Source organism: Pelmatolapia mariae, linkage group LG18, assembly GCF_036321145.2.
Source record: "Pelmatolapia mariae isolate MD_Pm_ZW linkage group LG18, Pm_UMD_F_2, whole genome shotgun sequence".
Classification (NCBI taxonomy): domain Eukaryota; kingdom Metazoa; phylum Chordata; class Actinopteri; order Cichliformes; family Cichlidae; genus Pelmatolapia; species Pelmatolapia mariae.
This window is the reverse complement of record NC_086243.1, coordinates 31193828-31217324: the sequence shown is the minus strand read 5'-3', so window position 1 is coordinate 31217324 and position 23497 is coordinate 31193828. Positions and strand designations below refer to the sequence as shown.

At 39.7% G+C, this 23497-nt stretch overlaps 1 protein-coding gene across 3 annotated transcripts in view; it reads left to right on the top strand.

Annotated features, from left to right (window-relative positions):
* Positions 1-302: 302 nt before the first annotated feature.
* larp4b (La ribonucleoprotein 4B) overlaps positions 303-23497 on the top strand; it is a 50111-nt gene continuing 26916 nt past the window's right edge. For all 3 annotated transcript variants that reach the window (XM_063462252.1, XM_063462251.1, XM_063462250.1), the window contains exons 1-3: positions 303-875; positions 9375-9508; positions 23131-23284. In XM_063462252.1, the coding sequence (XP_063318322.1) occupies positions 9428-9508; positions 23131-23284 (235 nt within the window). In that variant the 5' untranslated portion in view covers positions 303-875; positions 9375-9427. The remainder of the gene's footprint in view (positions 876-9374; positions 9509-23130; positions 23285-23497) is intronic.

The following is a 23497-nucleotide window of genomic DNA, read 5'->3' as shown; positions in this document are numbered from 1 at the left end:
TATATATTTCTTTGATTATGTTTTGCTGATTTATTTTTTAATTATGCATTATTTGTGTGTGTGTGTGTGTGTGTGTGTGTGCATATTTCTGAGAGGTTGCTTGTTTGATTAAATGGCTGGTTTGAGATTTAAATATGTGAATCCCTTTGAAGCTATGTGATATTATTGGGCTTTATTAATTAAAATGTTTATAATGAAGTTTTGGTCTTTGGTGGACACTTAAAAAAAGTTTTTCTGAGCCGCTGAGATGTCCGGTAAATCTGCGCTATAGACGATCTTTGCGCTGCACACGAAAAGGAAAGGAAACGCCGACTTCTCCATTCCAAACCCCCCTCTTCTCTCTCTCATCTTTAGCAGGAGCGAATGTTTGATCGATCGGAAGCTGGAAGACGAGTCACATTTATTTCTCACTTTTTCGGCTTCCCCTGATTGTTTCTGGACTGGCCTCCCTCCCTCAGAGCCTGCTGTTGACCGTGAGGGATTTTGCTTCCAGACGCTAGTTTTCATCGACTGCACAAACTTGATAGGCAGGCAAGCTAGCTAGCTAGCCACCTAGCTAACTTGCTAACTAGCTTGCAGTGTTGTTAAGGGGGACCTCATTTTCCTTTCTTTTTCCCCCCTTCCCCTTGTCAGTGTTGGAGTGTTTTTGTCATTGCGCTGTAACTGGCTGTGGGTGCGTCCCCTGACACCTGAAGACTGTTTGCGGGTGAAGTTTGAGCCGGTTGTTCGCAGCTAGCGTGCTCGATACAGCTTGCTAGCTCGCTAGCTAACACCCTGCGCATTTAGCCTGGAAGCCAGTTCGAGGCCTCAGTCCAGCACCACCTCCAGCAGCAGCTACCATAGTGTTTGCAGAGCCGTATAGTGAGAGTTGACAGGTGAGTAAGAAGCTGTTCTCTGTCATTAAGGGGAGAGGGGTGGTAAACACACGGCCAGGGGCAAGTTAGCTCTCTTGCTAACTAACTGATTCAAATCGGTTGGGGGTTGGGGAATCCGCGAAATCACGCCTGAGGTCGCCATCTTTCATTGGATGCTGCTGCAAACCAGCTAACAAGACATGGCTGCTACTTTGCAGTCGGCTCAACTTTACCACACAGGCGTCGTGGCTACAGTAGCTGTGTTTTTTCTTTACCCACGCTCAGGCCGCACTTCGTCCTCATCACGGCGCAATTATTAAAGGAGTGTCGCTGAGTTTGGCCCCTGGCATGTGAGCTGCAGTCACTGCCGGCTGTCAGCTGCTAAACGCGCCTGCATTGCGTCTCCGCTGGAAGTTGTAACGATTTTTGACTTGTCAAGTTGATCCAAACAAATCCTTCTCGAGTGTGTGTGGATGGACGGAGGTACACGCTGATTAGCAGCGTTTACGGCGACATCCAAGATGTCTTGCGACCATCCTCCACCAACGGTAAGCAACCGACTATAAATACAGTCCTCTGGACCACCCTTGCATTTTTCACCGGTAGAGTTGAACCTCGGACTTGTTTTAGAGCACCGGCTGGGGGTCATAAATCACTTGAAGTGATTGAGCAGGGTGGAAACACGACAGGGGAGGAGTGAGCAGAGCTTGTTATGGTTCAGACCCTGTCTAGACCTCATGATTGAGTCACTGCATCTATAGAGGAAATGGGATGTGGTTTGATAAGGGTCACTGTTTGTTGAAGGGTTGTATTGAGGGGTTAAAGTGGGGATTCGGAGGGCAACCTCAGGTGTAGTGGCAGCGGGGTTTCTGGGCTCACAATGGGCCTTTTTGTGGTCTGCATCTAATTACTTAACAGACATCTCTTGTTTTCTGGGTTAAGTAAATTAACCCACCCTTTAAAAACATTGGTTATTAAAATGTTTATTATCAGTGTTGTGGTTTTCCTTTGGAATAACTTTGAAATAAGTTGTTTAACATTGTCTGTATTGCGTGCTCTGAGGTCTGTACTAGGAAGCAGAATTTGGACTTGAGCAAGATAACTTCAGGTGTAAGTCTGGGTCTTTGGGGTTATGTAGGTATTTTTGTTGTTAAGGTGGTACATCGCTTGCTCCAGAGCAGTTCAAAATAAGAATGCTCAACAGGTACGAAATAACTATCCATTTATCAGTCAGCTCTTTAGAAAGTGGCGTTGCTGTGATTGCTCTGACCTCGGGGCAGGAAGGATTGTCTCTACAGGACTAAACATCTGCACATTTATTCTCTGAAAGAGTGACACAATGAATACACACAGGTGAGGTTTTTGTGTCTTTAAAAGTACTTACTACAAGTACCACTATAGCTGGTCTCCTTACTGCAGTTATAATAACAGCAAGATGAAAATAATTAGTGGCTGAAGATGATAAATACTGAACCACTAACCTCTAACCATGCAGTTCTTTTGATAGATATAAGATTTGGAGCTTATTCTTATATTAAGTTGCTCATTCAGTGCAACCTCTACCATAGTAGGAGTTGCACTGAAGTAAACAAAAATATTATTCTACTGCTATTAGTCCTCTTTAACCATGGGAGACACAAGAAGAATATTTAAAGTACACAAAACATGGATATAAATGAAAAGTTAATGTGCCCTCTGAATTTCGGAAAAAAGCAGAAAAGAGAAGCTGCTGCAGCAGGTAAACCTGAGTTCCACTCAAGTTCCACTGTAGACTTTAAAGGTGTTGTGTAGGTCGGATGTGGGTCCACCTCTGCAGTCCTGCCGCTGTCCTGTGGCTGTGCACCAGTGCAGATGCAGGGCTGAGCTCGATTAGACAGCTTTATCTCTCTGTGGCAGTATCATGTCTTAGAATTATGGGAATTGATTAATCTTACCCTGGACATACTCTAAAGTTCTCTTCTTCATTTGATGAGCATCACTCAAAGAGATTTGAGGAACAAATTTATTCCTGTTTAAAACTATTTTAAAACAATTTGTTTTGTTATGAAATTTGAAAGTAGATGTGTCCACTAACTAGGCACCATCACCAATACTGTTTTGTTTTATTTTATTTTATTTTTTTTAAAGGATGGTAAACCAGTATTTTTAAGTAGGGTTTAATTTGCTAAAGCTTAACTTTTTGTTTGTGAAATCCACAGAAACAACAGCAGCTAGCATAAATAGAAGTGACTGTGTGATGATGTTATGGTGACCAATGCTGAGGGTATTCTGGGACTTTGAGGCCTCACATTAAGTAGTTTCCTAATTCTAACCGCGGCTCTGGCCTTTCTGTGTGGAGTTTGCTTGTTATTCCTGTGTATGTGGGTCCTCTCTGCATACTCCACGTTCCTCCCACAGTCCAAGGACTGCTTATGTTAAATGGTGATTGTAAATTGGCCATGGATGTGAGGTAGATTAAATGTGGCCTTGTAGTCTAAAGCTCTTTGAGAGGGCAGCACGAGTAGAAATTTGCTATGAATGTGTTTTCGCTACAACTATATGCATACCAGTCGTGCTTACGCATAGGCGCACATTAAAGGTCCACTCTGTGCCAGCAAAAATCCTTCTCACTAACCAATTTGAATCCTATTTTTAATTTTTGGTCTTTATTTCTTCACAAACTGTTTTTTTTTTTTGTTTTGTTTTTTAAATGTTCAGGCTCCATCTGAAAGTAAAAACCTAAAACTTTTTTGCACACATCAAACAACCCCCAATTTGACTTAATATTTATAAGCTGTTACTTTAAACCACAGTACTACACACTACCAGGTTAGGCTGCCTTAGGGCTGTGCGATTAATGAAAATTAAATTTCACATACAGTTTTGGCTTCTCACAATTATCCATGTTAAATGTTTTGACAGACTCATAAAATTTCAGTGACGACCTGTAAAGCAACCAAAGGGAAACGTCTCTGGTCTGGAGTTTATCCTGCATGAAGTAAATATCACACTTGGCTCACTCTCAGGGTGCAGGTGTTTTCTCTAAAAGGCAGTTTGTGTGTTGGTTGAAGGTGTTGTCTCAGATAGGTTAAATTTACAACGCTGTGGGCATGAGATGTATTCCTGCTGGCTGCTTAAAGCTAAAAAATGTAATTGTTGCTTAATTGGAGAGAAATGAGCTTCTTTATTTATATTTTAAAAGAAACTTCAGATATTTTTTTATCTGGATTTAATTTAATTTTAAAATGGTGTGGGTGTGGGGAGGTGTGATTTCTCTTCTTAACTACTTGCCACAGGAGGCATTTATATGCTTTTGAAATAATGAGTAATTCAAATTGATGAGCAATTAGTGAGTTACTGTGCGTGATAGCAAAAACAGAATTAAGAAAAACCCAACTTGGTTAATATTTAGATGACATTTGATGAACAACAGCTCGCAGTGCAGGACGCAAAATCGGCATCTTTACTGTTTCTGAGAGCAGCACAGTTCACAGAGTCTATCTCAACCCTCAGGACAAAAGCTGTCCAACCTTTCTGTGTATTTACTTTTACACAAACAAGGCAGAACATGTTAAATGTTTTTGCTGAATCAATTGGACTGATGCTTTACCTCAGTAACATTAGTATTACCAGTGTGAGGTTCCTGAAGTAGTTTAAAGTAGTTTACATTAATGTCACTGCAACTGTCATTTTCACAAGTTCTCCGTTTCCTCTGAGTGGTTCTTTCAGTTGATTCATATTTACATTTGTGGCTAGTGATCCAAGTTTGCATGCTTTCAGCTTCATGGTGTGCGATAGTTTCTGACCAGAGTGAAAACGTAATGTTCTCACTGCTCTAAAACAAGCATTGCCCAACCTTTGGGCTAAACAAAGGGTATTTTAGCTGATATCACAGCCTGGTAGCTATTTCATTTGTTGTGCCATGGGTCAGCTTATATATCAAGTAGATGTAGACCTAACAGGTTCATAATATGATTTCAAGTTTCTGCACAAAAGTATTGAATTTGAAATTTGTTCATAAATTTGGCTGCCAGCAATTATGAAAACAACACAGTCCGGATCAAACGATGACTATTTTTGCTCCAGCAGGAAGCATTTGGTCCTCCACAAAAGCAAAGCCTGATCAGTTGAGTTCAACTCGAGCCAGGATGATTAAAGGAGAGCTTTAGCTCAGTAAGATCTCTCTAGAGGAAGTAAAACTACTGAGGTTTCTGTAAGTGAACCTGTGGAAGGATTATTAGTGTTTGCCTTCAGCTTCTTTTATCTCCAGAGTGCTCACAGGCTTTCACATGGTCTGCTTTCAGCTCAGGGCCACTCGCCTCGTAGGTGCAGTGCAGAACCTCAATTCAGCGTTGCCTGTTGCAGTCTTCGCCCCCATCTGTACCCCAAAAACCTCCTGCAATCGATGTAACATGGGCTCTGCCAACAAAAATACCTGTTAGGGTGTTTTAGGGACAGACTAACACCTTTTTTTTTTTTTTCCCCCTCCTTCCTTAAGCTGTTTACCAAATAAGCTCTTACAGTGTCTGTAGTTTTAAATCTGTAGAAACCGTTTCAGACCACGACCCTTTCCGGAAGAGCTCTCTGAGGTGAGCGTGGTTCACCCTCAATTGGAACAGGCAGTTGACCGAAGGGCAGCTGACATAGACAAGAATGAGACTTTCTGGCTTTAATCACAGCACCAGAGTTATTTTTTATTTATGTGTGTGGTGATTTTTATCAGAGGTAGAAGTTCAAATCAGAACGTCAGCATTAAAGAGCAGCAGTTTGGAAAAAGGGCTGCCAAGACTTTGTTGTGTCAGTATTTCAGTCCTTTAAATGTGTGACAGCAGAAACAGAAAATTACATCACAGAGAATTTGGTACTGAAGCACACAAGGTGACATGAAAACCCAGAACCCTGCAATCGTTGGTTACTGGCTTCCTGTTTAGTCCAAAAATAATAAAATAATAGATTTTGATTGAATTGTCAGCTAGTTACACACTCAGGTTGTGTGCAGGTTTCAGTTGTCAAACCGTTTTTACAATGTTAGGTGCAAAGTTTGTCACACAAACAGATGCTTCAATTATTGATGTGAGTTGATGGAGGCTTGTGCTTAGCCCCATTCATCACAGCAGCAGTGACACTGTGTCATTATGTGGATCAAAGGTCACCGGCTTTACAGCCACACCATTCTTTTTCTGCTTTGTATGCGAACACAGCGAGGGCCCGTGTCAGGGACAGGCGCCCGATTGTTGGGCAGATTATCACCGCTTTACAAACAGGACAGAAAAGAAGGTGTTTCCAGTGGTGTTTTGTTTTGTCCCCCCCCCCCGTTACACTGAGGTCAAATGTTGTGGAAGTGATCATCCAATCGGGCCTTGGGGATGACAGAGTGATGTCGAGAACTTGACCTACAAAACCTCATGACGTTTGACTCGTATATAAACAGAAAGCAAAGAGTGCAGCTAAGCGTCCTTTTTACGTGGAAATGAATTCAGGAAGGCACGGCTTGATGGTGTAAGTGTTTTGCTCGCATTTGTGACTAAAAATAGATGCACGAGGACAATAAAAAGTATTTAGGAGCGTATGTTCAAATATTTAGCCAGTAGGATGGAGCGTTGTAGCGCTGACAGGGGCAGTTGTTAAAGCCCATAAGAGTCCTTCATTAGACCGCCTGAAGAAAAGTGACATTTTGCTTTAAGGAAAAGCTGCTTGTTTAGTCTGCTGCGAGCTGTAAATTTGGTAAACTTCAGGTTTATAGAAGCTATCCAATCTCTCTAGCAGACTTACCTGCTATTACAGTTATTTTAAAGCTTTAATAACAAATATTGTCTTACACATTTAGATTTTAAAAACATAGTGGCAAACTAAACGGACAGCTTTTATTTTGACTTTTCTTTATGCGTTTGCTTTATTGCTGGGTGAAACAGGAGAGCAGTGGATGAGAGCAGCTGAAAAGATTATTTTCTTCACGTTTGTTGAGCGGTCGGTCCAGAAAAGACTGATTGGGTTTTTACCTGCCGTGATTGTGATTGTGACAATGACGAGTGCCGCTCCTGTTAACTCATGAAAAACATTTTTGTTTTAATGCGCCTGGTTTCACCGCCTCATCAGAGAAATGAGGCTGAAGATCAACCAGAAATTACACACATGATCTGTGTCAGTCTTATTGCTGGTCTATTATCAACCTTTCTGTTGAGACAGCAGATTACAACATTAACATTAATAATTTTTAATCACTCACATGCTGCTAACTGATACAGACTGCAGTATTCTCTGCAGTCTGTATCAGTTTTTAGCCACATATGTGGAATATGATGCCTGCGTGATCATTGCCGCCTTCTTCGTGTGAAAGTGTGCTTGTAGGCAAAACTTTAACCAGTTTGCTTCACAGGTGAAATCATAACTGGAAACGCCATCATTGGTTAATCAACCTAGCTTACATACTTGTAAGCTTAGTGTAAAGATTGGAGGTGGAAGTCGCCAGAGACCCTACGATACAATCTTATCAGAATACTTCACTCATGATATGATAATTTAATTTTTTTAAAATATTTTGCGATGAGTATTGCAATAACACATACTCTACTTTATCACATCTTGTCAGCTGCGTTCTTTCAACACATTTGAAAAAAAACCCGATCACATTCTTTTAACTAATTTTTTTCAGTGATGTCCTCAAAGTTTAACTTTGCCAGTATCTGTTTTATCCTATAAGATAAAGTTATCACACTTAAGCTGTTTTTTTTCTTTTCTTTTTTCTTTTTTGGCTGCAAAGATTCGACTGTCACGAGAACCTGCCATAAATGTTGCCAGACAAAGTCTGTGTGCTCTGTCTGCTATTGAATGGGGTCAAGTAGGCAATTAACAGTGATAAACCATTGACAAGCACATATCTGCTGCTGTCTACATAGACAGAAATTCACATTTAATTAATACATTTCCACTCTGCAACCTTCCTGTTCTATAGGCATATAAACCAGAATACAACTAGCTGGCAGCCTGTTGTGTTGAGTCCCCTCGAATTCTGGTCATTGACAAAGACTCATTTAGACTCATGGCAACTTGTTGGCTATCTGTCTCATTTATGAATTAGCAATTATTTGAAAGCTTCCAACAATTTTTCTGAGTTACTGCAGTCAGTCAAAGTTGGATTGCAACTGTTGGTATTAAGATTGCCTCCTATCTGGCAACCTGTGCAATCGCCCTACCATCATAAGTGGTCATGAGAGTGCAACAGCATCAAGCTCTGGGCAAACATTTTGTTACCACGAGCCTTAATCTGTTGCAGAATGTGAAAAAAGTCAATACAATGATTTCTTTCTTTGTTTCTTTATTTGATTGGCCCAGATTATTGTGTTTGATTACAATAGATTTTCGGTGTCCCTGTATAGATACAATACCACCTTAACAAAATATTGCAATGCTACTATGTATCTTTTTTTTTTTTTTTTTTTTAAATACCCCTAATAAAAATTGTCAAAAAAGGTTAAAAGTTCACTTTTTTGTGTGCCCCACAAGCAGCAAATGTAGCAGGTGTTAAAGATAGAAAACTGTTTACTTTCTATGGATGCACCTGTTGTTTTCAACATAACTGCATGATTATTCTATGCTGGGATGCACCATCACACACGTACATATTTTATTTTATTTTATTTTATTTTTAAAAGTGAGAAAACCATAATGTTAAAATTCAGTCATACAAGCATGAGTGCTGGTAAACCCATAAAAGCACGAGATAAACATCAGCACTGTCATCAGTAAATGTCAGTATCCACAGGCAGCAGGAAATGGAAAATCCTCTATTGAATGGGAATATAAAATACAAAATTTGACCTTGACAAATGCAACAGTTCAATAAAAACAAGAGCACAAAAGAACAATTACACATTTTATTTAAATAACTGGCTAAATATTAAAGCCTGCATCGTTTAATGCAAAAATGGCCAAAACATGGCCAAACTGTCGACTAAACAAACAGCTGCTAAATATGAATCAAAGCCACGTTGTGTAATCGAGGCCTATAAAGTAGATGGGTCTAATTCACTGGTTGTTTCTGTTATGAGTTTCAGAGCTTTTCGTGTTACTGTATTTGTATTATTGCTAATTGATAGCTTTTCTTGTACATTGGTGTGACATACTTTCAGTGTGTCAGAACAAGCTGACGTTTGATTTTTCACATTTTGTCATCACGTCTGTCTGAAGTGTCTGAAATTAGAATAGTGGCCTCCGTACATGTCATTAAGCACAGATGGAAATGGTTTGAACAACAGCATATTGTCAGTTTTGCCATTACAATTTTAAGAGAAACAGCAACGTGTTGGTAGTTTAAATTAGTGTAAATTAAGTCTGTACGAGGAAAATATCCACACATGCACTGATTGTTATTCTGTCCATATACAAGCATTAAAAACAATTTGTGTGAAAAATCAGATTTAATAATGCAACTGTCAGACACTACCTCCTGACTCCTTTGTCTTACACATGTACCAGCTGATGATACGCTGATAAACATCCGTTGTTGACTCAGACTTGTTTGTCCCTTCTGCCCCCCTGTAGCTTACTTGGTGACACAGAGACTTCTCCCTGAGGAGCCAAGAAGCAGACGGCTCATGACTTCTGACCAGGACACGAAAGTTGTAGCTGAACCACAGGTGCAGCAAGTACAAGAGGCAAAAGAGAACTCTCATTTGGTGAGTGTAACGCGCAAACACTCATGTTTTTCAGTTGAGCTTTACACCACTGTGCTGTTTTTACTGGAGCCACCTGCTCGGTTTGTTGTAGTTCAATACTGTTCCAGCATGTGTTGAGCTTGTATGCAAACACAGTCATTCAGGGAGTTGTAGCTGCACTTAAACTGAACAAAAAAGGTTGGAACTGATCCTGTTTTTGGTCTGGATACCCTTTAGCTGAAGAGCCAGGCATATTTCTTTAGATCTTTGGCCCTACAAAGGCGTGATTGCTGACTTTCAGCAGTCACTATTGTTGAGCGCAGAAATTTACATGCAAATGTAAGCAAACTTGGCTCAGTTCTTGGCAGCAACTTGAGCAGTGCTGTAGACAGTGACTACAATGAAAGATTTTTAAAAACAAGAAAGAAACTGAGGTGAAGCTCAGAGTAGAAGGAGAAGGAGGGGTACACAGTAACACGCTGACCTGGCCCGTGTTCCTGTTCTGCTAAGTCAATAAAGTCGTTACACGAATGAACCGTACAGAAACAATTTGGTTTATGTTGTTTCCAGTTCATTAAAACAATCCATTTGACTGATGGAAAACATGGCGCACAGTTTTTGGTTGCATCAGGGACATTTTCACACTGGTTTTCAGACAAAGTTTGATGTCTGTGTTAAGGATACACAGCAGCTTTTCATTAATATTCAACGAAAATGTCTTAACGAGGGCACAGTACTAAAGCAAATACATTAGGGCTGTAAATGAATATTCTTCATATGATTATATATTTGAGTGAGTCTTTGTAAAACAGATGTTTAAATGTGAAAATAATAGATTGTGGGGAAAACAAAGATTTGAGCAGAGCTGTACCAGCTGGAGAGAGAAATTATTTTGTCCTTTAAACAGTGTCATAAGTCATAAAACTTTTATTATTTTTCATTTATTTCTAAAGTTTTTTGTTCTATTAACTCTTTTATGCTGATTTATATGTGTAAATAACAGTTAATTACTGCATGAACAAGCTTAACGATTGAACCCTTACATCTGATCTACAAACTGGCTCAGACCTGGAAATCACAATAGTTTGATTCTGTGTGGAGGTTTTGGAATCAATAATGGAGCCTTTACAGCTTTGATAACAATGAATTAATAAAATTATTTTTGATGATGTAAGATCACTTTTCTTCAGGCCATATTTATCTTTTTTTGTAGCTTTTATTTTATTTGCCTTGTTTATCCATGTAAAGCACCTACACAAATGCTGAAATTAAAAAATTAGCCAAAAACAAACACACAAAATCAAGTTCATGGACATTTGAATAGTCCCAGGTCAGTGCAAGTCTGCCTCTATTCAATTTATTAAAAATCCTTTATTTTAAGTCCTTTCTTTACTTTGTATGACAACCTTTTGTCCCAGTCTTGTAGAAAGTATTCTTTTTTTCTGTCTGAGCTTTCGCATCATCAGAATCTCCTCAACAGTAAACACCTCTTTCTGTAGCTCGGTGTTTCAATACTTAGTCAGTGTTTGGTGATAATTTTCTTTGCTGGTGTCACATATGTCCTTAGGATATACGTCCCTTAAGATAACTCAAGTATAGGATCTGAAATGATCTTGGAATCATATATTTCACCGAGTCTTTCAACAAGCTTACCTAGAGCTGAATGAATGCCATCCCAGTTTTATTTTCCCAAATGTCCAACAAATGTGAGTGTGGTTTGGTTCCATATGACCACATTTTCATAATTTCCAGCATGGCTGTTTAGTGTTTGTCTGTTTGCTTGTAATTTGGGGCATTAAAGTTAAGAATCTGGTTCTTCCAACTAAATTCCCTCGATTTCACTGATTGTGTTGTTGATGTGTTATCCACATGTGGTATCACATCTCTTCTGGGATTTCTTCATCCAGCTCCCGTTCGAATTTATTTTTCATATATAAGGTTATAATGTATATGATCTCTAGATTCTGTCAGATGACAGACACTAGTGTGGGAACTGTTTCTTGGTAAGATGATTCAAGTGTCTTTATAATGGGATGCATTTTAGCCTAATTTATCTTTATGCCATTTATGTAGTAATCCCATATCATGGTTTTGTACACAAAGCCATGTTTATAATTTTTAATTGTAGGATTTTATATGTGATGTCCAGATCACAATCCTAATAGTTTTGTGTTGGAATAAGTGAACAACCTCTGCATTGCCGCAGACAGCCTGTAATAGTTTCTTTTTAAATCTTCTTAGTTTCTATGTCTATGCCCTTAGAAACCAATGACATCATAATAGATTTTACCTGAATATAAATACTATACAATCTGTATTTTATATTAAAGTGCTGCCGTGCACTACTTTAGAGTTGTTCTATAATGGGCGTAGCAGTAAAGATACTCTAAAGGTCAGTATTCATGTAGCATTTTCATAATGTCACATGAGTTGTCACAGTGAATTATCTTTTGTGGGGATGGCTTTGGGGCTGTACCATAACATAAGTTCTCAAAGTCTCGAAATCTTAAAAAAAAAATAAAAATCCTCTTTTTCATATGTAACAATGGAAATAAATGTAATTTAATTTAAAGTCTCGGAATGTTCAGTTTTTATTTCTGGACGTTGGATTACCTGTCACATTTATTTATCTCTATGGATGTATTTCATGGTAAATCAGCCAGAGAAAGTTTAAGTTTCTTCAGCACCAGCCTGCCTATATTAAACTACGTTGGGGGGGTGGGGTGTATTTCAAACCAGCCAAAATGGCATCATAGCTGCCACAGTCTGCTTTTCACTGCAGCTGATTTCCCACACTGATTGCATATAATAGATGACTGTTCAATAAAGAATCGGGAGGCAAAGAAAAAGGCAACTCTTGTAACTAAATAACCATGACCTGTTTTTGTTTCTCACTTTTCATGGGCCTGTAGCAGTCCTATTGATCATAGCTGTGACATTTTATTTCTCGTTGAAGCGTGAAGGCCAGACACAGAAGTACATCAAAGTTTGAGTCCTGTGTCTTTAGGTAACATGTTATTTTTAGTAAAATGACTGAGTGGGTCTGACTACACTGTTTTTCTATGACAGATGCTTTAAAATGTTCTAATGTAATAATTATGGTTTTCATTTTTACACAAAAGGGATAGAAAACTAATTTAAAAGTCCTCATCTGTTTAAAACTCGGGATTGAGTGTTAAGTGGCTTTCCTGCTTATTTTTTTTAACTTACAAATATTAACACAAGTTGTAAGTTGTGATCATAACAAGAAAAACAGTATAACCAGATGTGGTTCCTTCTTAAACACAGTGAAATATCTCAAGTTCTCTACACGTTGTATATTGAAGATGAATCACACCGATCAGTCAGCTTCGTTCTGTGGTCTGCACTGACTGAGCCGGTGCAACGTGTGAAGTATCATTAACGTACATCTGGGTGTGTCTGAAATTGCAGAAGGTCACCGTGGGTGTCAACCAGACATTTCCATTATCCGAGTTCAAGTCAAGCATAATCTTTGTTTGCTTCACAAAGATTATGCTTCCCATTAGTACTGTTTTGGAAAATCTTCCGAGGAAGGTGGCACCAGGATTTGTGGCCTCTTAAAGCCTTCCATCATACAGAATAAACAGTTGTATCTTGTTGCAGTCATCGGTCGTTTGGCTCTTTCCACACAAGGTTAGGAAATGTAAATTAAACACCAAGTTTAAAAATAACACATTAGCTCTCTGCTTGAATTTTCTCCCCCAGATCCCCCACAATATTGTCTATTGGGACAACTCTATGGCACACAATATTTGTGGAACTAATAACTCCACATTAATAAAATATACCGCTGAACAACCTGCTGGGTAATGTTGGTTCGCCCGGTAGCATAAACAGTCTGTGCTAACAGCTGTGAAAGGCTCCATCCATCACAAGGTAGATGTGACAATGTGGGATGATTTGGAGAGCAGAGATACTTTAAATCAGCCTCAACGGCCGGTGTCCTGCAGGTTTTAGATCTCACCCTGGATTAACACACCTGAATCAAATGATTAGTTCATTACCAGGCCTCTGGATAACTTCATGACATGTTGAGGAGGTAATTTAGCCATTTAAATCAGCTGTGTCGGCTCAAGGACACATCTAAAACCTGCAGAACACCGGCCCTTGAGGCCTGGAGTTCCCCCCCACTCCTGCCATAAATTAACCTATAAGAGCTTTTTTTTTTTTTTTTTTAAATCCCAGGCAGGGCAGTTGCTCCACGCAGAGCATCTGGGAACCTGAGTGTTGTGCTACGAAGCAAGATCAGTGGGTTCATGAAGTATGTAGAGCTTCTCTAAAGGTGGACTTGGCTTGATCACTATAGCAGCTAATGCTGAACACAACCAAGTCATGATGAGTTTTTTATTTAAAGTCGCCTAACAGCAACACATCTTCACAAGTCTTTATGCTTAAAGTGTAATATAGATTCTCAGCTTGGCAACCTGTTGAGCCAGACCTTACTAACACCTCTAGATGAAGGCCAGCACTAGAGCTGCAGCACTGCAAGCTGCATGTGTCACATCGTCCCTGGAATTTGCATGTAGTTAGGTGTTGACATAGAAAATGTGTAAATGTTTTTATGCTTGATCCTCGTCTGTTGCCCAGTATTAACACTTCATGAACTGCAGCTACGAGAACACAGGTTGGAAAGTAATTATTTTAATTTGTAGGTTATCACTGAGAATAATTAATCAATAAAATTTATTTCACTTTGATCTGGTCTAAAACTGAAGTGGTTTTTCTTTGCTGCAAGAAAGACACATGGTGTCACCTTTTGTTTATTTCAAAGCTTTTTAAAGATCACTTGTCTCTCTGCTGACATCTGTGTTTGGAGTAGACCATGTTAAGCTTTTGTTTTTGTTTGTTTGTGGAAGTCGTGTTTGACCACCACCAAATTGATAGAGTAAATAAACATCGGAAATCCAAAAAGGCTTATAAGGATCCATATTGACTGATATATTGGTGTATATGTAAACTGAATCGTGGAAAAACTGCGTCTCTTTTCATTATACTTCAACAGTACTTATGTTTGACAATACTAATAGCCCACCAGCATGGTTATTTTATCCCTGAAATGCTGCCACTCTGCTCCTTATTTATATGCTAATTACTGTTCATTGAAAACCTTTGGACGTGCATTCAAAAAATACATTTCAAATTTAAACACAAAATGTAACTGGACCTAATTTTTTCCATTTCTGATCACTTAACATTGACTGTTCCACAAGCCTTTCGGATCAGGAAGTGAGAATGAAAACATCCCGGGTTTTAAAGCCTGCTGCAAGGGAGAAATACTGCCCGAGCTAAAGTGGTTATTCCTGTGTGTTTTCCTTTTATCAGCGACTCTGCGTATTAGCCCTCAATCTTGTCCCCAGAGATTCCTCAGTTCATCTGCACGACCTCTATGCTTTCGTAGGGAACTTCACAGCTCTGCAGGTTTGATTGACGGCAGCACATGCGAGCCTGTTGGGGCTAAATGTGGTCACTGGGGTGGGATATTACAGCAGGCTCTGACCAAATACTGGTAAATTCTGGCTGTGACAGTAAATACGCCTTCTCTGTCGTCCACTTAACCAGCTGCTGCTTTTCTCAGGCCAGACGTGTCTGGTTAGACTGAAGGTGGGCGGTGAGGTGTAGTAGCTGTGAAAGCTAGATTTAAAAACATAAGTTTCCTATTCCTCCCCCGGTTGGGTCGAACTGTCTTCCTGAGAAGTGTTTGTGCCACTTTTCTGGTATGGTGTCTGGCTCTCTTGACTGGTGGTGCTACACGATTATTGGTTGTATTAGGGTTGGGCAGTGTGGTCCAAAAATAACATTTTAGTGCTTGTATCCTCAATGCAGGCAGAGATGTATATTGGTATTTATCATGAAAGCAACAAGTGAGATGTTGCAGCACTTTTTGATGAGACGTTTTTCATTTAATATAACAAATGGAGTTTCAGTTCAGTTCTGTTTATACAGCACCAAATCACAATGGTAGTCACCTCAGGGCACTTTGTATTATAAGGTAAAGACCCAACAATAATTACACCAAGACCCAAACAATCAAGCAACTCCCTTTGAGCAAGCACATGGCGACAGTGGGGAGGAAACGCTCCCTTTTAGCAAAAAGAAACCTGCTGCAGAACCAGGCTCCAGGAGGAGCAGCCATCTGCTCCGGTTTGAGCTGGGTTCTCAATCAATGTTGGCCTACAACAATTATTAAAAAAGGATAATGATGATAAAAATGTTAATTGTGCTACATTTATTCATGCTATTTATTTTTGCTACTAACTTAACACCTAGATTTGTCAGTTACAATTTTGGCTTCCTACTATTATGAAAACAAAACCTGGAAAAAATGTTTAAGTCTTGTGATCAGTCACACCTGTTTCCTTAAACACAGAGTGCTTTTTCGTCTCCTTATCAACCCAAATTCTTTTCTTATTTATATCAGCAAGATGTATAACAGTTTTGATTAAAAAGATATTTACAAGCTCTTTAAAGTTACAGATTGGGGTTGTTGAATGCTGAGATGCACAGTGATTAAAGTCAAATGCTCTTCTGACTACCAAACCTGACATTAACATCAGCTCACAAACTGTGTGCTGGGAGCTTCACGGCAAGGGTTTACATGCCCCAGCGGCTCCAGGTGTAATGTGTAGGTAGCCCACTACTTCTCTTCCCTATAGTGTATGTCCGTATAAATGATAATTGTTTTTAATAACTATTTGCACTTTAAGTAGTAATAAACATCCTGACCTTAGTTGGGATTTTTTTTTTTTTTTTTTTTTTTTTTTTAATCCAAGCGCTGTGGTTTGAAGCTGAGTGTTTCTAGTGTTGGCTCCTGGGCTTTAAGTCACTCCCCTGATGTGAGTGTATCTCATGCTCGTTTGTGTTTTTAAAAGGGAAAACACATTCTTACTCTCGCTGTTTCTTAATGGTAATTCTTACTGTAGCAGAAACTGGAATTTCCTCAGTGCAGTGAAGCATAGCTGCTGCTGGTACAGTACAGGTGAAATATGGGGACTTGACCTGAGAACAAGCATTCACAGGGGTTGACTCCTCAGGTTGGGCTTCAGTCAACCTCCTCAAATAGGAAAGAATGCACAATTGAGGAAATGGGCAGAAAGTGAGCGGATGGCCTTGAGGCGAAGAAAAGTTATTTTTCCCGTGTGCTCCAAAATTAGGAAATGGAAAGAGCCTGCTGGGTGTTTTTTCCACTGTCATTTACAGATGCACAAGATTAGAAAGTAGATTGGCAGTGAAAAGGAAAGAGCAAACTACCCTCATGGTTGGGTAGGTCTCAGGTGGGATTCGTTGTGGGAAAAGTGGTCAGAGAAGAAAAATACAGCTCTCAAAGTTAAATCCACACAGTTCAGCATATCAAGGTTACTGAGCAAAGAGAGAGCACCACATCATATAACGCACAAGAGTTGTAGTTTAGGCCAGGTTACGTTCACATTTATATAATGAGCATTTAAAAGGACCGTAGACTCTACATGACCCAGCTGCTACCAGCTAATTCAGTTTTGAACAAAGACTTGAATCTAAAGCTTGTGAAACTGTTGAGCTCACAGGAAGTAAAACTTGATCTTCAACCAACATAAAAAAACAAAGTGTTAACAGTTACTTCCTCAGAATTCAGATAGAACTGCGGGTTAGTCTGCACACTCATTTCTGTCAGATATGAATAAAATCCCGCAACAATTAATCATGCAGTTTGTGTCTTAGTAATCTCAAAAAATACTTACTACTGGGCTGTGCAGTTATATTAAGGCATGCTAAGAGTTCCAGAGGGAAATTTGTAAATACAATTAAATAATTAATTAAATGTGTTGATAATTCAGTAATAATTCATTTAAATATAAATAGTTTTTACTTGAAACTTGTTTCTCTAATTATTTCATGGTTGCGGTGCTACATTGCATCTTGAATTTGTTTTACTTGTCAATCTAATCCATTAAATTCAGGGACAGGTCTAAGAACCATGTAGTCTAAAAGAATGCTTTGGTTTGAAGTTAGCTTTGGCTCACAACTTAGTCAGAGATCTCAACAAATGCTGGTGTGCTTTTGCAAATGAACTTTTTGGAAACAATACCATTTTAAAACTTGACTTAGATTTTAGGGTGCTTGACATTCATTCTGGGATACCTGGCTGCCCCACATTGGCCTCAACTTGCTGTGCAGGGAAACTGCTCATCTTGGGGTCCTGTGGATGGATGAATATTTGGTATTTTAAGTAATTATGCATTTAATTGTGTATTAATTTTATTTCCATTTTAATTCGCAAATTATTTTCTGTATTTAATTTTGGCACTCCTATCACTCCATACAGTAAGTTTAAAATTGTAACAGTAAAACACCAAATTATAAATATAATTGTAGTGAAATAGCACTCAGTTTTATGGATAATAATGTGCAAGCCATTTGGTGCTACCAAAATTGTGTTTTCCAACTTGTTCCTTATTCACACGCATGCGTTCACACAGAGAGACGGAGTGATACACCATATGCTTTGCACATATGTGTCAGAAACAGACCAGAAATTGAGCATGACCCATTTTTAGCTGTGCATGTTAAATCAAATCAATTATGGACACAAGCTGGAAAGAAAGTGAGCCTGACGGGAATCTTCACAAATATTATTATCATTATTATTATTATTTTTTTTTTTAATTATATATTTTTTTTAGTGGGTCATACGGCATTTAGAGAGAAGCTGCAGTTTCACTGCATATGCAGGTATGAAAATGCTCTGTGTATGAATGCAGATGTAATCAAAACTGTGGGGACAGAAATGCAGACTAGTTTTTAAGCAGTCGTCCAGCTTTGGAAACCGAAGGGGATGTACTCAAAAAGTGCAAATGTAGTTTAGCAGCTGGGTAGCCATATCAAAAGATTTCAGATCCTCATTCTTAAATCTGTTGCCAAAGCAGGGAAATGCCACCAATACACAAACACCACACCACTGCTTTTCTCACCACTGTCCAGCCTCGTCAACAAATCTCTTAGATCAGTCTTTTACGACTTGGCTTGCCTTTGAGTTATCGTCTTAAAGAACCACGGTTCTTATACAAATGTGACTAATAATATAATGCTGTTAGTTTTGTTTTCCTCTGGAAGAAGGCAGCGTTAAAGTGAGAGGAGCTAAATGGCTCGTTTCTGAGAGAACTTTAATAAAGGCAAAGAATAAGCTCGCGTTAGATAAGATGCACTTTATGCTTTCCAAAAGTTCAGAAACTTGCTGTAATAAGCACAATTGCCATTTCTTCTAAAGATGGAAGAAAATAGCTTAAATATGTAGAATGTTATTGAGTAAAGCTGTGCCATATTTTAATGTGATATAGAAGCATCACCCCATATATCGACAACCTTCAACATCAGAAGTGCTGCTTTAGCTCCGCCTACAAAACAACAGGAGAAAAAGAGCCGCACATGTGAACGACGTACTTGGCGTATTAAAAGGGTTACGGTTAGTTTTAATTCTAACTGAGCCACAGGTTGCTGACCTCTGGTTAAAAGTTACCTCAGCAACCTCCAAAACTCCAACCAAGCACAGTAGAAGGTAAAATATGTTTAGTTATTAAGCATAGATTTAAATAAAAAATATATTAGCATAATTAAGGTAAAATATCTAAAACTCAAGAAAGCTAAATAAACAAAATAAGGTATCTTTATAAAAACGGCACAGCAAATATCAGATGTTACAGTAAAGTGTAGTGATGCAAATAAACTGTTAGGGATCATGCAAAGCTCCTCTAGTCTAAGAATAAACATAGCATCAGTTAAGTTTAAGCCAGTATCAAACAGCCCACGTGGACTTATTTTGTAATTTTGACTGTAAAACTACAAAATGCAGTTGACCCTGGTATTCGCAGGGGTTAGGGACCACAACCGCCCGCAAAGAACTGAGATCTGCGAATAATTGAGACGTGGAAAACTTCTTGGCACTACCACAAAAGCTAACATCCAATGTCTTCCTTATCTTCAACCTTCTCCTTCTTGATGTACTGGGCGGTACTCTGTTCAACATGAAGGAAAATGAATGGCACTCCTAGATTGGCTGCTTTGCAAACACCAGCCAATAGCATGTCAAATCAAAAAATCTGTGAATAGGTGAATTTTCCCCAAATAATTTGGAGTTACTTTCCACAGAAAAATCTGCGAATACTGAACTGCGTATAGATGGAGGTCGACTGCAGTCATCTTTCTGGAACCATTTGAATAAAAAGCACACACTGTAAAATCTAGGTTCCCCCGTCTGGTGTTCACACAGTACCTTATGAATGCTTTGTGCTACCATGATACACAGAATATCCCTGTAAAGGTCATCTTCTCTTCTTTCCCAAACGTTTACATTTTGTCTTTAGAACAAGTGGTAAAGGAGTTTAGAAGGCTTGTAAAATGGTCCTGCCGCCAGACCGATGGTTTCAAAGAAAAATAAAAAAAGGTTAAACTGTTCAAATTTGTCTAAATAATGACCTGGGGGAAAAACAACTAATCTGTAGTTGCCAAATTAGTCTAATATTGTAGAAAATGCTGTTAAGGATGATGCATGTTGTAGTATTTGTGATGTGCTCATCTGGCCCATCTGGTCTCCCCCAGATCTGTCTGTCAGAGAGGAAAGAGCAGCCTCCGGTCTGCAGACAGACAGATTAGTCCAAATTCAGCTGTTTTTGTTTCCCCCCCCTAAGGACTCTGGTTTGTCTGCTCTGTCTTTCTGTCTGTCTGCCTGCCTGCCTGCTGGGAGCCCACCTCCATCAAGGAGGGAGAGCAATAAACCCAGTGCTACGTCGGCTGCCCTCCAATGACACTGACTATAACTCATCTCTGTCCACGGTTCGTGATGAATCACATCCTCCTATTTCCTCCAAAAATACACCCTCAATCAGAAACGCTGCTAACCTTTCCTTCCTCTGTGAGAGAGGGGAACATTTTAAAATTTTGAAAGGTCAAGCGATGCCCTGGACGTACACGTCCATTGATGTCAGCAGCAGTTTCTATGGCAGCCGCTCGGACAGGAGTGGGAGTTTTACATTGGAGGAAGGATGGATTATTAGCATAGGCGGGGATTTGTCTCTGTCTGGCCAGGCACATCCTGAATGATCTCGTAGTGCCATGTTTGTGAAATACGACTGAGGAACAATATCTCTTGCTGCTCACTTCTTAATCTTGTTGTTTTTGTTTCTCTTCCTCCTCTCTTTACTATGTTCAGAAAGAAACCAGTTTGCCCAGCCCTTTATTTTACAACTTAGCTCGTTAGCAGAATAATCTATTAAAACCAAGGCTCTGGAGGTCTGAATTTGAGCAATGCCTCAGGGTTGACTTAACATGTGGCAGACCGGAGCAGGCATTTCATTTGAGCGCAGGTGTGCGACTCAACGCTGCCTGCACAGCTCCAGCGTTTTGGTTTTTTTTTTTCCTGGAGAATGACTCAGTGCAACGGCGACAAAACAAAAGCAGAGACGGGTGCTTAACGGGAGCGAGACAGCCAGTCAGCTTCTGCAACGTCAGCCCTGGCCCACCGGGGCAGCCGAGCCTCAGTGCTGTCATCAGATTTGTTGAATCAACCCAGCAGCCTGGATCGGAGGAGGGCAGGCAGAGCGTGGCGGTAGCTGTGATTTGACGAGGATGACTTGGAGAGGGGTGGTGGCAGCCGCTTTGCTCAGAGGATCGCAGGTTAGAGCCTGAGGCAAGTCAATGTTGGTCGGAAGACTTCCTTCCTCAGCCCACCGGTGGACATACTTAGACCTTATCTTTATGTGTTAGCCATGGATTGGATGCAGTGGACTCTAATACCACCAGCGGCAGGCAGCGTCTGGCCTGCTGTTCCTCAGGAGTTGAGTGAAACGCTGACTCTGACCACCGCTCTGGGTTATAGCCTCTTAGCCTGTGAGACATGCATGCTGAACTGCCGCTTTGATCCTGTGAGTATTTCCAGCAGACAACAGGGGTTTATTATCCTGGTTCCTGTCAAACGATTTTTAGTTTGAGGAGTCTTGTTGTCAATTGAGACTTATGTACAACATGACTGATGAATGCTCGCCTTTCTGATGCTCAGTGTAGACCATTTTAAAGAGTCGAGAAGGCATTACAGAAACATTACAGTGAAACGAGGGGTTCTTTTTTTAAATGCGGGGTTTAAATTAGTTGATCGTAAAGCACATTTTGACCAGGAAAATGCTTAGACTTGAGTAAGTCGTGCTTACATGCACAGTCACCCAGCCGAAAGGCCAATTTTGAGCCAGGAGAAATCCTGGAAATAGAAACTTCTTTTCTGGGCAAGTGAATCTGTCATTTAAATGTCATATTTTGTATTTTCCCTGTATTTTTCTTTAGAGTAAGCAAAGGAAAATTGTTGTAGAAGGCTTTGCAGTATTGGTATTCTCACACACTGTAATGTGAGTTGAGACATGAAAGATTTTGTGAAGACCCTTTTTTTTTTTTTTTTTTTTTTTTTTTTTTAACCAAATTTCTGTTTGCTTTATAATATATGTCTGGCACATCCACAGTGTTTTATTGGCATATTTTGAAATGTACAGTTCATTTTTGCATATGAATATAAATAAGCAACCTATTTAAAACTGCCTTAAAAAGCAATACATGTGGGGAAAATCGGCTTCTACAGTCTTTGTGCACTTCTCTCTCTCTTTAGCACTGTTATATTAGCTCGTGTCACTGACAAAATGAGACCCCATAATGTGGGTCACTCATGATGGATTTTAATTGGGTAGAAGGCAAACCCTGATGATTTCCTTAGACACCATCTTGTTGAATTTTTTTTTTTTTCCCTTCCCTGTGACCTGGGTGGGTTGATGTTAGCTTGGCTCTTGTGATTGATTTGTAGCAGTTGCAGTGTTTCCTACAGATTCGGTCTTTGATGTTAGCTCATGTGCACTTACACAGGCACAACCATGCTTGCTTCAAATATTTAATTTTGAAGTACTCTGTGACAAATACTGAAGGAATATAATCAGATCAGAGTCTGTGATCACCTGGGTGGACTTCACTTCCACTCGTCTTTGCTGGTGCTGTTGTTCTAACTCTGCTGCGCAACCACGGTGAGCTCAATAATATGGTGCATGAAGCAGTTTTCCACCTGCTGCTCTTCTGATTAGAGTGGCCTTCTAGCTCAGAGAGGATCTGCAAAGTGGACTACGGACTGTCGTAGCCAGCTTCAGTCCAACGCAATAGTTTGTTTGAGAGACGGAGAAAATGTCTCACAGACCGCCACAGCAGGAATGTGGCCAGCGAACCAGAGAGTAGGGAAAAGGAAGACCAAACTTTAAGAATAAGAGTGAGAGGATAGTGGTTGATGTTTTTCATTCAGATGAGTGAACAAGGCAAACTTTAGTATATGTGGCTGGTTGGACTACATAAAATCTGTACAGGAAACACTGCTTTGTTGTTGTTCTTTAAATTGCATGGATGAAATGTAGGCCACATAAGTCTGTTAGCATGGCTTTAAATATACTTTCAGAACCTTTGAGGTGTATATTTACTAGTAAAAGACAATTCATCGATTACAGTCGTATGATTTATAGTCAAAGTTGATGCCAATGTCATTTCTTTTCTTTTTTTTAGTAACTACATATACTGATGTGGTGACATACATTAGCTGAAGTTGATTTCTCTAATCGGGCTCTGTTCTTTCACAGGAATCTGCCAAGGTTTCGGACCTCAACCCCAATGCGAAAGCATGGGCCAACCACATGTTTAGCCTGGACCCCAGCGGGACTGCCGACACCACAACTGCTGCCCTGCAGCCATGGAAGGAAGGCTGCGATAGTTCGGCCGATCCCGGCCCAGAAGGTCATTGATGCACAAAAACTGGCTTTTTATATACTTAGAATCTGACTTTTGGCCGCTATAGTGCAAAACGAAGTATAACTGCTCTCCATTTCAGATATATCTAAATAACGCAATACAGAGCATAGATAAGAACATAAAACGTTTCCTGTTTCTAAAATGGTGTATCAGTATAGCATTGAATCATTAATCAGCGTTAACAGGAATTTTTCTGCC